Raw genomic sequence first — 14,539 nt, 5'->3', positions numbered from 1 at the left:
CCTGGGGGAAGCTCGACGGTGAGCGCCGGTGCCCGGCTTTGGGAAGCCGCTCTGCCTTCCATCCCCAGTGCGAGGAAACAGCTTGGCAAATAGGGTCCCGGGAAATGGTGGGGCAGTCCAGCGCTTCTCGTTTCTGCAGTCCCTTTCCAGGCTGCTGTTGGGCTGCCTCAGGCCCCGTGCTCCAGCCCCGCCTCCTGCAGACTGCAGTGACTGCCCCCAACTGGCCTCCAGGTCCCAGCAGGGCACAGACTGTCCACATTCCCCCACGGATGGCTGGGACCCAGCTGCTGCTGAGCAAGACTCCACTCAGTCAGTCACGATGTGAGGGAGGTGAGAACAGCGAGGCACAGCTGGCACAGCGAGACACCCTAAAATCCACAGCTGGCCTCAAAGCCCAGAAATCCAGGTGTCCAGAGCTTCATCGCCACTCACAAAGTAGGTGCTCAGAAAACGCACTGAGGGCTGGGGATGTGGCTCAAGCAGTAGCGCACTCGCCTGGCGTGTGTGCGACCCGGATTTGATCCTCAGCACCACATACCAACAAAGATGTTGTGTCCACCGAAAACTAAAAAATAAATATTAAAATTCTCTAAAAAAAAAAACAAAAAGAAAATGCACTGAATGAACAAATGGCTGGTGAGCCACATTCGAAGACAAGTGCTGATCTTCCTGAAGGAAAACTGACTCTCAAAGGGCACACCCATTTGCACCTTTCAGAGGCTCTGCAAGTAACACATGAATAATCCACTTCTCCAAACATCCACATCTATTTTGCATTTCAGGATTTTTTGAGGGATATAGAGCTAATAATGGAATTCTTACATTTTTCATTATTACTTTTTTCCTCCTAATATCGCTGCCTTTTGTGGACTTTTAATCCCTCTCTGAAACTCACCCTGTCATCTGACTGTGTGGGCCTCCTGCCTAATTCTAACAGCATCCAGGTAAAGATAATGGGGCTTTGTTTTTTTTTTTAAAAGGACCTCAGTTTGAAGACTCGCTCCCCACATAAGCAATTATTTCAGGCTCTAAAAGCTTCTGTGTTGCTAGGAAACCACCCTGGGAGGCTGGCAGCCCTTTGTTACAGAGGTTCATCCAGTGGTCGGTGGAAGCCTAACTTTGAAAAGCAGTTTGCCTTCCGCTCCCTCACCTCCCTGTCCAGAAGTGACAGTCACCTGACCAAACTCTCTAGACAGCTGGCTTTCCCGTGTCAGAGCCCCTTCCTCCTGTCTCTGTAGGCAGTGGGCCTCCTGGGCAGCGTTCAGAGCCCCCAGAGGAGCCAGGGGCCTGGGTACTGGGATTTCGAAAGTGCCCTGGGGCTGAGACACAGGGCCCTGTCCCTGGAGGGCCAGCAGTGAGGTGGCCAGGTCCATCGCTCCTGACTTCTTCAGGAGCTTGCAGAGACCCAAAAGCTCAGCCGCACCAGGGGAGAGTGTTAGGGCCACCAGAGGGGACAGCCAGCTGGCTCCCCACAACACTGGAGACTGCTTTTGCTGCATCGGCCCCAGGCTCACTTAGCTCCCAAGGTTGATATTATCCCTGGCTTGTCCCCGGGAAGCTGGGGCATACAGGGTTTGCAGAGAAGTTCAGCTGCTTGCCTGAGACTCCTGTGGTGTCCCCACACCTCCCCCAGCACAGCAGTCCTTGTGACCAGCAGAAAGTGGAGAGGGGATGAGTTGTCACTTCTGAGGTTGGTTTATAAGAAGACTGTGGCCCTATCTCAGATCAGTGGCTCCAGATGAATCCACTGCATTGAGTGGCTCCGTGGAGGAGCCCACGTGTCCAGGGCTTGAGGCCTTGGCCAACAGGTATCCCAGAGAGCTGGGACAAAGTTGCCACTCCCAGCTGGCTCTTCTTCAGAGATGGCGGCGTGGCCAATGGCTAGGTGGCAAACTCCCATGAGACCCTGAGCCAGGACCCATAGTGTTCAGAGTGAACTAGTTTGTGCGAGAATGGGTTGTTTTAAAGCAAGATTGGCCCACATGCTGGGCCCCTTCTGCCTGTGTCTGTTTCCCTTGCTGTTCCTCTGTTATGTTGTGACATGGCTAAAGGGTGCCCTTACCAGAGGTCAAACTGATGCAGCCATAGATCTCAGACTTTCAGCCTCCAAAACTGTGAGCCAAATGAACTTCCATACTCTATAAAGTACCCAGCCTCAGGCCTTCCACTATAGCAGCAGCAGATGGACTAATACACCATCTAATCTTTGCTCTCCCAGCCTCTGGTCACTGACTTTGGAAGGTTTGTCAGACTCCTGAGCCTCATTGCCTCCCTTCACCAGGCACCACTGCCGCTGTCCTTATCGTATCCATGGGCCTCCCACATGCTTCCTAGCTTCCTAGGCCTCAGTTGGCTTCTCTGTGAAACCAGGATCACAGAGAGCTGCTTTGCAGGGTTATTGTGAGTTGGTGGGAGATGAGCCATCACGCTCTCGTCCACACGATCACTCTTCACGATTCTTCCATTTATTCTTTTGATCATTTATACATTGACTCATGGATTCATGCAACCATTCATTCTCTCTCTAATTCTTCAGGCCCCCATGGCGGGTGTGTCTGGAACATGTCCCTTTGCATAGGGAGGAAGATAGCAGGGTCCCCTGTACCAGCACAGTGGTCACAGCCCTTCCAGAGAAGGGCGTTTACCCAGTGGGAGGAGTTTTTAAACCCACATGGACCCAAGCCCTGGGCAATCTCCTCCCACACGGATGCTGGTCTTGGCCTTGCGAGCTGTTGTGGCCAATGGCACAATGGCAAATGTTGATGGCAGTCAGGTTGCCACATCTGACCTCAAGCCAACCGCCACATGTGCAGGTGAGGCTGTTCTAGAAGGTGCAGCTTCAGCTGTGCCCCCAGCTCACCCACAGAGTGAGTCTGTCGGGTTCTGGGTGAGGATGTTCACGACTTCTCCTCCTGCTCTGGGGCAGCCCAGGACAGTCCGACTCTGCAGGCATCCTTCACACTGTTCCTCCTCATTGTCCTTGTCCCTAGTGTCGAGAGTTCATAGCAATGGCCTTGACGTACGTACTACCTCATCCAGTGTGCTGGACACCGTGGTTTCTTTAGGGTGGGAATTTTGATTTTTCAGGTCTAGAAAACTTTTCTCTAATCATTTCCCTTCCCCTCTTTTCTCCTCGCCTCCCTGAGCCCCTCCTCTTGGTATGCTGAGACCTCAGAGAGATTATTTTTCTCTGAGACTCTCTTTGACTTTTAAAATTCTACTTCCTGAGAAATTGTCTCAACTCTCCCTTCCAACCTCTGTGGACATCTTTGTTTCTGCAATGACACTTTTAATTTCATGGCTTATGTTCTTTGACGTTTCCTGTCTGTGTGGCCTACATATCTTCCCGGTGCAGTTTGTGTGTGTGTGCGTGCACACGTGTGCTCCTGGGGTTGAACCCAGGGGCGCTGGACCACTGAACTCCATTCCCGGCACACCATGGTCTTAAAATTAAATTTTAAAAGATTTTTCATTTTGAGATAGAGTGTCCTGAAGTTGCCCAGGCTGGCCTTGAACGTGCAACCCTCCTGCCTCAGCCTCCGGTCACTGGGATCACAGATGTGCACCACTGAGCCTGGCTATTACAGCATATTTTCAAGAACGTCGTTGTTACTACATGCACCTGAAGGTTCCTTGGCTTGGGGTGTTTTCCCTCCTCTCTTGCATAGCAGCTGCCCCGCCCGGCTGCCTCCTTGGCTGACTGCACAAAGCCCTCACAGCAGCTGCTGAGGCCACAAGTGGTGGAGGTGTCCCCACAGGTGCACTTCCTGGCCAGTCTTCAGATGGTGTCCTGATGGCTGACCATGGCTGGCTTTCTGTCTCCAAGCCATTCCCTGCTGCTTGCTTTAGAAGCCGCAAGGCTGTCCCCCCTCTGTTCTCTGCCCTGTGGCTCCTGCGTTTTATCCCTTACTGCCATTTTGCTGGCCCTTGGGAGTGGCTGGTGGTAAAAGGGTGTGTTAAACCTGGGCCTCCCACAGGGGCCACTCCTCCAAATAGGCTCTGCTGGGCAGCTGGTCCTCAAGGACCCGCAGCACCAGGCCTGGGCCAGGCACTGGACACGGTGGAGAGAGAAGCATGGTCCCCTGAGGCCCCCCACAGGGAACAGGGGGCTGTGATGAGGGGTGGGAGGCAGGGCTGAGGGCCCAGGAGGAGATGGGGCTCAGGCTCAGCTCAGGAGGTTCATGGGGGGTAAAGGGCACGGTTAGCTCTGGGAGCAAGGGCTGGGACGGTGGCAGGAACATCCATTTCAGCACTTTCCCTTTCAGGTGTCCCTGCATGCTGATGACCTCTGCACAGCCTTGGCCTCGCCGAGATCTGCAGCTGTGAACGGGGGTGGCGGGGTGCAGGGGGTGGTAAGGCACCTAGGTGTAAGGATCCCTAGGGTGTTGTGACAAATGACCACAAGCTCAGTGGCTTAGCAGAGCACACATTTATTGTTATACAGTCGGGAGGTCAGAGGTGCCATGTGGGCCTCCCTAGGCTAATGCCAAGTGGGCTGGTCTCCTGCAGGCTCAGAGTCCACACCCGTCTCTTCCTGCTTCCAGAGGCTGCCGAGGTCCCTGCCCGTCCCCCATCTTCAGAGCCATGGTGGTGCTGCCCCGCCCCCTTCTCCTTTGTTACCTCCCCTCCCCGCCCACCAGCATGAGTTTCCAGTGTCAAGGGTGAGGAGATGGAGAGCTAGGTTACCCAGGTGTCAAGGGTCACCTAGGTAACCTAGCTCTCCATCTCCACCTTCGAGCCTCGGTGCTGCCACAGGGGGCCAGAGCGGACGCTCCCTCACTGTTGGCTAAGGGTGGCTTTGGTGGGGCTGAGGACATGACATGTCATCATGCCCAGCTTCCACCGTGTGCCCATGCTTTCGCATCCTGGTTTAACCCCGATCCCACCACTTACAGTTCTATGAGCTTAGGCATAAACTATTTAATCCCCTAGGCCTCAGTCTCTCCATATGTGAAATGGGCATAACCACAGTACTGCCACCACGCCCTGCACAGGGGTCTGCACAAGGGATAATGCTCTCACGTATGGGCTGAGTCACACCCAGCCCCGTGGAACCAGGGCCAGTGAGGGAACTAACGTCTCCTTAGTCGTCCAGCTGCTGAGAAGGTGTTGTGCCCTCTGTTTACATGTGTGGATCAGAGAGGCTAGCCACTGCCCCCCAGCCGGGAAGTGACCTTCTCCCTCATGCTGTCCTGGGGGCTGTGTGGTCAAGGGGGAGCTTATCCAAGGCAGATGCTGCCAGCAAACCCACAGAGGGCTCCTGTCCTTGTCCTGCTAGGTCTGGATATGACACCTTCTAGAAAGTGCAGGTGAGGCCTAGGCTGGGGTGGCAGATGCACAGCAGGTCCCCACGTGTGCTCCTGTCTACCAGCAATCAAAAGAGATGAGGCTGGGCCTCTGGCTTCCTGAGTCAAGGCCCCTGTGGCCTCTCTCCAACCAGCTGGCCATGCCCGGGGACCTGAAGCGGATGTGTATACTGCTGCTGGGGAGCACTGGAGGCGGAGCTGGCCAGCAGCCCAAGTGGGATGTGCCCTTGTGTGACTAGTTGTGATCTGCAGCAAGTCCTCGGCCTTGCTGAACCTCAGTTTCTTCGTCGGTACAGTTCTGTGGAGAGCACAGGAGGGTTTGGAAATACAGGGGCTATGCACACCTGCTTCCTAACAGAACAAGACACTATCGTTTATCGAGTGCGACGTGCCACACTGTCCAAGTCCTCCTGCCGGCCATGTGCACGCCAGACCCACAAGGTAGGCACTCCGCCAGCTCCAGTTCCTCAGCCATGGCTCCAGGATCAGAGGTCGGGGGCAGCAGGAGGCCCTGGGGCGGCAAAGCCTTGCTGGGCACCAGGCCCCGAGAGGCCCGGGAGTAACCCCACCACTGCCGCCTAAGCACACACGGCATTCTGGGCCTCGTGTTAGATGTAACATTTGTTATTTTATTGGAAAAAGCTGGTATTAACATATTTATAATTTTATTCAACAGTTGGATAATTTGTGAGACATCGAAGAAAAAAAGAATGCACCTATGCGTCACAGAGTCCAAAATGACCAGGCCCACGCCACCAGCACCACCCACGCCACTACCCATGCCACGCCAGGGCCTCCTCCCCAGAGAGCAGTCAGATGAGGAGAAGATCAACACGCCCGACAAGGCCACAGTGACCGTGTGACGCCCAGACATTCAAGGAGACTAGGGAGTTTAAACAGGAGGGTGCCCCTTCCCGCCTGCCCCCCCTCGCCGCCTCTTGCACACGCTCTGCTCTGTGAGCCACAGTCTGCTTCAGGCAGGGGCCTCTTCCAGGGACACAAAGACAGACTTTTCTTCCAAGAAGATCTTTTTCTGTCTTTCTCTTCTTTTTGGTTTGGTACCCAAAGTTTAAAACTGAACAAGTAAGGACGGAGGAACTGCACTTAAGAACCCCCTTTGAAGATGAAGATCAGGTCAATGTTAACCCTGTGGCTGGACAGTGACTGCAGCTTCAAAGGCAGGCTTCAAGGAAGGAGGCCAAGGTCCCCCAGCTGAGTGCTGGGCTTCGGCGTCCACGGATCACTATACACTCACCACATTCTCGAACCTCTTCACAGGGCAGGAAGGTCACCTGATCCTTTGATTGTTAAACTGAATTAGGATAAATATGTACATATAATACTGTCCAGGCTGCCTGGATTTTGTAGTGACATATAAACAAACATTCTTCATTCACATTGTTAAAAAAAAAAAAAAGAAAAAGAAAGACCAATGGACCCATTTCTGTGTGTGAATAACATGGCTGGAAGTGAGAGGACATGCGTTTTGTGCTTTCACACACACACAAGTTTTCCGTAATGCACTGAGACCTCCGCAGAGTCTGTTTCCTGGGTTGTAGTCCACGTCGTAAGGGATGCAGCTGGGTTCGGCCGGCTCCCGCTGCTCCCTGCTTTCTCAATGGAGATGCCCAGCCATGTGGTCCTGCCGAACTCCACGGGAGGACACTGCAGGTCAGGGCTCTGGTCTTGGCAGAGCAGGGTTTACATCCTGAGTGCCCTCTGGGACTGTGTGTGATCCTCAGAGAAAATATCCTAATGGTCACGACATGCATGGTCCTGTCTTTGGGAGGAGGAGCAAGTACGTCCCAGGTGGAGCCCAGAGTCTATGGAGGAACAGCTCACAACCTCGCCACCCAGAGAGAGCAGCCACCAGCTTCTCCATCTTCCCTGTCACACAGATGCCTACTCTCCTCTTCATAAGATGAAGAGGTGTCCCCTTCCAGAACCTTCCATCAGAATGGTGGCCCATAAAGAGCCTGTGAGAAGACCCAGAGGGATCCCTGACCCTGCCACTTGGTGGGTGCCTGCCTTGGGCAACTTGCCTGTCTGCACAGAGCCTCGGGGTCCCCATGTACAAAAGAGGACTGTGCTGCTCACCTTTATCCCTACCCACAGCCCCTCGCAGCAGGGCACTCGGGAGCAGTTCTGCTTGTGGAGGAAGTGAACAGACACACATCTCGTGGTCGAGAGAGAGGAATAATACAGTCCACAGGCTGCAGCCAGCGTCTGTTCAGGCAAAACGTCTGTGAGTGTGGAGGGAAGAGGTGGAGGTGCCGCAGCTCAGGCCAGGTGCACCTCCGGCTTGTGCCACTCCCAGAAGCAACAGCCGCTCTGCTGGGCAGAGGCAGATGATGAGGAGAGGGTGCCAGGCCCACGCTTCGTCTCAGGAAACCGGACCAGCTGACCTGGGCTAACGACCATTCAGAGACCAGGGCCAGAGCCTGCATCTGCAAAGTCTCAGCAGGAATTCACCACCTGAGAGACCCAGGTGGGACCGTCTGAGATGGGCAAGCTGCTCCATTCACAGTCCAAAGAGCCTGACGTCCCCAGAGCCAGATCAGGGACCAGCTCCTGCTCCTCCTGGAAGGACCTGCGGGCATGAAAAATTAACCCAGACACATGAAAAGTCCTAAAAGTGTGGAAGGACCGCAGGCCCAGGCAGGAAGCTTCCTGAATGAAGGGGCCCTGAACTGAGACTTGGCAGTCACGCCCACTTTACCACCTGTGGCCCTGAGTCCTGTCTTCTCTTAAATGGTCATCGTCATGACACTAGTCTAGGAAACTAGGCCCAAGTCACCCGTGTCCCCCATGGCCACCTCTGGAGTTGACCTCTCTCCTGCACTGCTGCTGAAGGTCGGGGACAATCTGCAAGAGTCGGGCTGGGACAGCCAGGGCCTTGCGTGCTAGTGCATGTCGGAGTTGACCTTGTCCTGGAAGATGTAGAGATTGTTGGTGGCCGCGATGGCGATGATGTTCTCGGCTGGGTGCCAGGCCGTGTGCAGGATCTTCTTGGTGAAGTCCAGGCTGTCCACGCTGATGTCGTCCCGCCGCCGCTTGCCACCCACGCACACGCGCCGCGGCTTGAGCACAGCCCTGGGCTTGCTGCTCTCCCTCGAGGCCTCCAGGGTCACGTCCCGCTTGGTGTTGCGGTCAAACATGCGGAAGAAGTTGTTGTAAGCCCCCGTCATGATGACACTGCGGGACAAGAGGGGTCAGCAGTGGGGGGGAGCCAGCACCCTACCGTGAACAGCGCCCCCGGAAAGAGCCACCCTGCCTCCCGTCACCTTTCCCTAGGTCTCCTCTGCGCCCGTACCTCTCAGCTGCTTACCCTACGCAGACTTTGGGGCAGGGGCCGAGACCCCAACATAGCAGAAACCCCTCTGGGCATTTCCCTGGGTGCAGGCCAGGCAGCCCTAAAACTTGCAACTGCAGAGGGAAAGACACTGAGGTGGCCGGGCCGGGCACTCAGCTGGGCAAGGCCTCTGGACCTCCCACCCGCCTCCTCAGGCCCAGGCGCCCTGCTCCCAGGAGCCATAGCTGTAGAGTGTCTCCAGCTCCCTGATGAGGGTCTGCGCTCTCCACGTCCCCCTGTCTTCTCCCCTCTCCTAACCGGGACTTCTGCCTGCGGAGGGAACTAAGAGTACACACAGAGTAAGACCCCGGAGGGGGAGAGTGAGCAGGCCTGGGCCCAGGGGAGGCCAGAGCAGCTGTGGGTGGGGAGGTACTGGAGAGGAGGAGGGGCCTCCAAGAGCAACGAGGGGGTGCAGAGGTGTGGCCTGCACCCCAGGGAGGCGCTGGCCCCGTGGGGCTCTCTCCTCTTGGAGGCCGAGCTGTGCTTCTGAGGCAAGCTCTTCCCAAGCACCGTGTGGAGACAGGATGGGCGTCCCGTGGGGCTCAGGAACCTGGCTCACGGCCCTGGATGAAGGTGTACCCAGGCTGCGGGGACACGTCTCTCTTATCAAGGCTTCCTTCTCATGGGAGGACTGTGCCTCAGTGGAGGCCTTGCCTGTCACCTCCCTTCCACCAGCTGGCTCTGAGGGACAAGGTGGGCAGTGAGCCACAGGAGGCTCCTCTGTGGGTGTCCCTGGGGCACCCAGGCCCACCTGGTGAGGGTTCACTCAGGGTCTCAATGAGAGCATATGCCAGTGGTGACCAGAGGAGTCTGAGGAACAAGCACTTATGGATAGTTCTGGAAGGTTCCAAGGGTACCACAGGGGAAGTGCAGTGCTCTGGGACTGGTAGGTTTAGGGTTTCGTCACCTGTGACCTGCAGGCCTGTGGCAAGAGGAGAGGGAGTCACCAGGGAGAGAAGTGGGGGAGGAAGATAGGGAGGAAGAAAAGGAGAGAGGGGCAGAGAGAGAAAGGGAGAGGGAGGGACAGGCAGATTAAGGGTCATTTCAGGCCTTACTGGGACCTCAGAAGGTGGCTGTGTCTGTGTCACTCTGGTTGAGGGGTGGGGGCTGTGAGGGCGATGGAAGGGGGGCTGTTGGGGGTTGTCATCCCAGCAAGGAGGAGGAAGCCATCTAGGGAGGAAGGGCAGAGGGGAGGCAGGGAGGCCGACGTGGGCAGGACAAAGACGAGAGGTCCCCAGGATGCGGCCAGCCTGGGGAGCCCTGCTGCACTTCTCCAGGGAGACGAGGCTTGTCCGAGCCTTGCAACCAGAGATGCTCCAAGAGGACAGGCTGCAGAGGGCTTCAGGGACAGGAGTGTGTTGGGGCTGTCACAGAGGGCAGCAGGATTCTCCCACGGGTGACCAGGGAGAACACAGGCCTGCCAACTGTGTGCACAGTTGCAGATGAGCCACCCGGCCAGGCGTCACAAGACAGCCATGGACGGCCAGGCTTTACTAGTGTCACTTTCCAGGTGGGCAGACTCAGGGGCCCAGCGACGTAACCAGGCACTCTCCAGAGGAAGCCACCGTGTGCCTTGCCGGAATGGGTGGGTCACTGCAGGGCTGTCGCCCAACACACAATGTGGCACCAGCAGCTCCTCACTGCCCCTCTGTCCAGTGGGGGCTCAGCTTCCCATTAGCCAGGGAGCACGGCTGCGGGCCGCAGGCTTGATTTTGCCTCACTGTGCAAGAATGGGGTCCTGGGGCAGCACAGCTTCTCCCTGAACCCCCGAAGTCCCAAAGGGCAGCATGGGATCCCAGCCACAGGCAGGACAAGCTCAGAGGTGGCCCGGTGCCTCTGTGCCCCAGAAACGCGACAGCCCTTGGCTGAATGAGGGCTGCACTCGGACTAAACCCTAGCCCACCCCACCTCGGGGCTCCGTCTAGTCCTGGTCAGGAGGCCAAGAGGACAGAAGCCATGGGAAAGCCCGTGTAGGTGGCAGGAGAGGAACACCCAGGGGGCTACGGGGGCATGGGAGGACCCCAGAGCTTCCTGCAGGAAGCCAGGAGGAGCCGCCCAGGAGCAGAGCACTCAGGGCGGGTTCATGGGGGCGGGAACAGGAAGCAGGGAGGGGTGGGGACCACCAGGGCCAAGACAGCTGGCCTGAAAGGTGCACCCCACAGGAAGTGCTGGGTGGAGGACAGGACAGCTGAGCCCCAGAGGCCACGCGCCAGCCACTGGAGCTCAGCACTTCTGGCTCTGGGTGCAGACGTCGCCAGGTCACAAGCGCCCCCTGGTGCCCGTGTGGAGGAAGGACATACCTAGTAGCTCAGCACCAAGTCCCTCTCCTGAGATTCTCACTGCACCTCCCAGTGTTCACCAGGGAGTCCCCAAGTGTGGGAGGGCCACAGGACAGGAGGGTCTGAGCACTCCCACCTCCTCGGGGCTGGGGTCAGTCCACTGGCCATAGAGGGTCCTGGGGGGCCATCCTGGCTTTCTATGCGTCTTTCAGTGGACCCCCTGTGACCACCGGGCTGGCCACTGCACACAGCTCTGGTCAGAGGCCCTGCAGGCTGCTCTGCCCCAGGACATCAGCAGGCCCAGGGGCTCCGCCCACCTGGGGCCAGGCCTGCCTCCTTGTGGCTTCCTCCTAGCCCTGGCCCAGTCGCTGTTCCCCCCCTCTTTCCAGCCCTGTGTCCAAAGCCACAGCAGGTCACAGCCCAGCCCCTTGCAGGACTACAGCAGCATGGCAGCCCTCAGCAGCTCAGGGGGCCGACTGCCCAGTAGAGGTGTGTGGCAGGGGCCATCCACGTGAGTGGATAAGCTGGGCCATGTCCCTGGACCCCGCCCCTTCTCCCCACTGCATGGATGGATAATGGAAGGCCTGCTCAGGGCTGCGGCCAATGGTGGCCACAATAATAGCGGGAGCAGGGGCCAGGTGGACCAATGGTCACTGCTGTAGAGAAGTGAGGCCGTCTTGGGGCCCATAGGTGTGGACAGATGACAGTGACCAGGTGCCACATGCTTCTGCCTCATGGAGAAAAGGCACTAGGGTTCAGCCATCACGCTTGATGGCCCCAGGGTGTGGCCTCACACCGACACCTTCATTCAGCAAGGCGTGTCCACCCCGGATGGTTGTCCCAGTCGCCCCAGTCGCCCACTGAGCTCCTGCAGGTCAAGAACACTCCTGCCACATGCAGGGCGGCCAAGGCTGGGCTCACCTGTCACTGCCGTTCCAGGCACATTCAAACTTGTCGAAGATGCAGTCATTCTCATACAGGGAACAGAGCTTGCTCCGAAGGTAATCATGGACCTGGTGAGAGGAGGGCCAGGTGAGAGCAGGGACAGGGACAACATCACAGGAACTGGCCGCTCCTGGGCTGCCCTCTCCAGACTCCTCGTGGTGGAGAGAAAGAGCCCTGTTTGCAACGTGCTGCAGGTGGCCCAAGGGACCCTGCTCCCCACAAAGCCTGGACATGGTTAGTCATGTGGTCATGAGACTCCACACCCCCCTCTCAAAGCACCTGAAATCAAGGCGTGTGCTTCACGGGTCTGCACTGACCACAGGGTCATGAAAGGCATGGTTTGTCCCTGTCCCATTCTGAGGCCTCTGCTATTTCTAGAGGGACACAGAAGAGCCTATCCCTGCCCAGGGTGTGCAGTGGGGGTGGAGTGGGGGCCACAGTACCTCACCCTTGGCCAAATAAGAGGCCGTCACCAGGAGATGCTCCATGGCACTGGCCTCCAGGGGCACTGCTCACACGGCCCAGCTCAGCCTCGGAGTGCCCTGTCTTCTGAGCTCTGTGCCCCTTCCCAGTCCCCACCCCTGTGCCTAACAAGACACGCCCCTCCCAGGCCTCCGGGAGGGAGCGGGGTGTGGGTCACTGAGTCAGGGTCGCCTCCCTCACACCCCAGCCCCTTAGAGCTCGGGCTTCCCTTTCTGCAGGAGGGCTGACAACCCTCTTCACAGGGCATAAAGAACGGAGGTGATCCCATGTGTGGCAGGTGTGACACCCCATGCACTCATCCCAGGTGACGCCGTGAGGATCCAGCTGGACTTCTGGTGGGTGTTTTCTGGCCACATCTGCATGACCAAATCCTGCTCATGCCTCCAGGTCTAGTACAAATGCCTCCTCTTCCAGGAAGCCTGCCCCCCAGCTCCACATGCAAGTCTAGCACCCCGTGAAGCTGGCCGCCCACCCGCAGGGTCTGCGTGGACCGTGGGAGGAAGGACACACACGTACACCCTTCCCAGGGAGGCGCCTGCTCTCACCCTGCATCCAGTCCACAGCCCTGTGCTGAGGCCTAGAGGCGTGCCCACTCCCTGCCCGCTCCCCGTCCCCTGCCTGCTCCTGGGGGAGGGCAGCGCTCGCCTCACTTAGCAAGAGGACTGCAGATGCTGGAGGAGGGTGCACCCTGCACCCCGCATTAGTCCCAGCCTGAAGTCCATCTTTGTTTTCACCATCTCCTCCTCAAAACCGAGGCCCCAGGTCAGGGACATTTCCTGTGGGACCCCACCTGTGGAGTGGCCCGAGGTCTTCAGGCGGTGGCACCCACCTGGTAGGTCTCTATGGGCCTTGCCTCCATGTTCAGGTCCCAGACCTTGACCGTGAGGTAATCCCGTGTGAGCATGTAGCGGCCGCTGTGGCTGAACTTCACGTCTGACACCGAGGAGATGATTTCCGAGAAGAAGGAGCGGTTGCTGGGGTCCTCGGGTTCCTCAAAGACTGCAGAGAGAGTTGGTCACTGTCACTGGAGTGCCCAGCCCATGGGTCAGAGGGCCACGAGACTGTTTCCACCCTGGGCCCAGCTGTCTGTCTGTAGGTCAATTGTTCAAACATAACTAGGCACTGGCCCAGCTGTCATCCAGCAGAGGAAGAACTGGCACCTAAAAGGGCTCATTTGTGGGAACAGTGACACATTTATTCTGTGTCAGATTCTGTGAAGTCTTCCCTTATATTATTTCATCTAATCCCTGAATAAAAGTATCAAGTTGATACCCTGATTATCCCCCATTTTATAACCAAGAAAACCAAGGCAGGCACTGAAAACCACGCCGGGGGTCAGAGCTGGGCAAAGTGGTGACTCTGAACCCAGATCTGCTCTCCAGTGCTGCCCTCTGCTGCCTCCTACTGGTGACGTCCAGCACCAGATCGCAAGGGTGGCCTGACACGATCCTGCCCTAGGCTGGGCACTGCTGTGGCTTCAGGGGCCTCTCCCCACCTTGAGGGAGACCAAGGGTCGCTCGCCCATGATGCCTGCTGGCCCCTGCTGCGCGTCGGTTGGTCTCCCCATCTCCTCCACATGGCAGGAGCCTCGTCTCCAGACAGCCATCCCCAGACCCTCCAGCCTGCCTCCATCCAACCCATGGCTCCAGCAGGCTCGTGAGGTGAGGACGTGACCCTCTCCCCCTGTGCCAGCCACCATGCTCTGAGCACTGCGTCTCTGCCCTGTGCTAATAGGCTAAGCCCCCAACTGGTCCCCAGTTTCCAACCTCACCTCTAGTCTGTTCTCCACTTGGCCACCAGGGGGAGCCTGCCGAACACTCAGGCACCCTGTGGCTCTGGCCCTTCAGAGTAAGGGACGCTCTCTCTGTGGCCTGTGAAGCCTGTCCATGTGGGCCTTCCTCCACCCGTGCCCCTGGCCTCCCCTCTCACGGGCCCACTTCTCTGCCTCACCAGCCTCAGCATCCAGCTGCAGGGCCTGGGCACTGGCTGCTCGCTTTTGGGGCAGCTGGGCCTGACTCTGCCCCCAGACTGCTGGGGGGACTGGCCGTCTGGCTTTTCTGCTCCATGTGCAGGGTCAGGGATGCACCTTGGGAGCCCCCATGCAGCCCCCCCACCAGGTGAGCCTGGCTCACCCACAATTCCCCTGAGTTTTCAGCCTTCAGCATTTCTGGGGA

At 57.7% G+C, this 14,539-nt stretch overlaps 1 protein-coding gene and 1 long non-coding RNA gene across 3 annotated transcripts in view; one reads left to right on the top strand and one right to left on the bottom strand.

Annotated features, from left to right (window-relative positions):
- The first annotated feature begins 4,428 nt into the window (after positions 1-4,428).
- LOC144366594 (uncharacterized) lies at positions 4,429-13,634 on the top strand. Its single transcript, XR_013425664.1, has 2 exons — positions 4,429-5,747; positions 5,983-13,634. It is a non-coding gene; the product is annotated as an uncharacterized LOC144366594 (long non-coding RNA).
- Ppp2r2c (protein phosphatase 2 regulatory subunit Bgamma) overlaps positions 5,915-14,539 on the bottom strand; it is a 97,695-nt gene continuing 89,070 nt past the window's right edge. For both annotated transcript variants that reach the window (XM_005318980.5, XM_021722119.3), the window contains exons 7-9: positions 13,195-13,364; positions 11,859-11,950; positions 5,915-8,501 (exon numbers count right to left, since the gene is read on the bottom strand). In XM_005318980.5, the coding sequence (XP_005319037.1) occupies positions 8,210-8,501; positions 11,859-11,950; positions 13,195-13,364 (554 nt within the window). In that variant the 3' untranslated portion in view covers positions 5,915-8,209. The remainder of the gene's footprint in view (positions 8,502-11,858; positions 11,951-13,194; positions 13,365-14,539) is intronic.

Source organism: Ictidomys tridecemlineatus, chromosome 9, assembly GCF_052094955.1.
Source record: "Ictidomys tridecemlineatus isolate mIctTri1 chromosome 9, mIctTri1.hap1, whole genome shotgun sequence".
Classification (NCBI taxonomy): domain Eukaryota; kingdom Metazoa; phylum Chordata; class Mammalia; order Rodentia; family Sciuridae; genus Ictidomys; species Ictidomys tridecemlineatus.
This window is presented reverse-complemented; position numbering and strand designations above follow the sequence as displayed.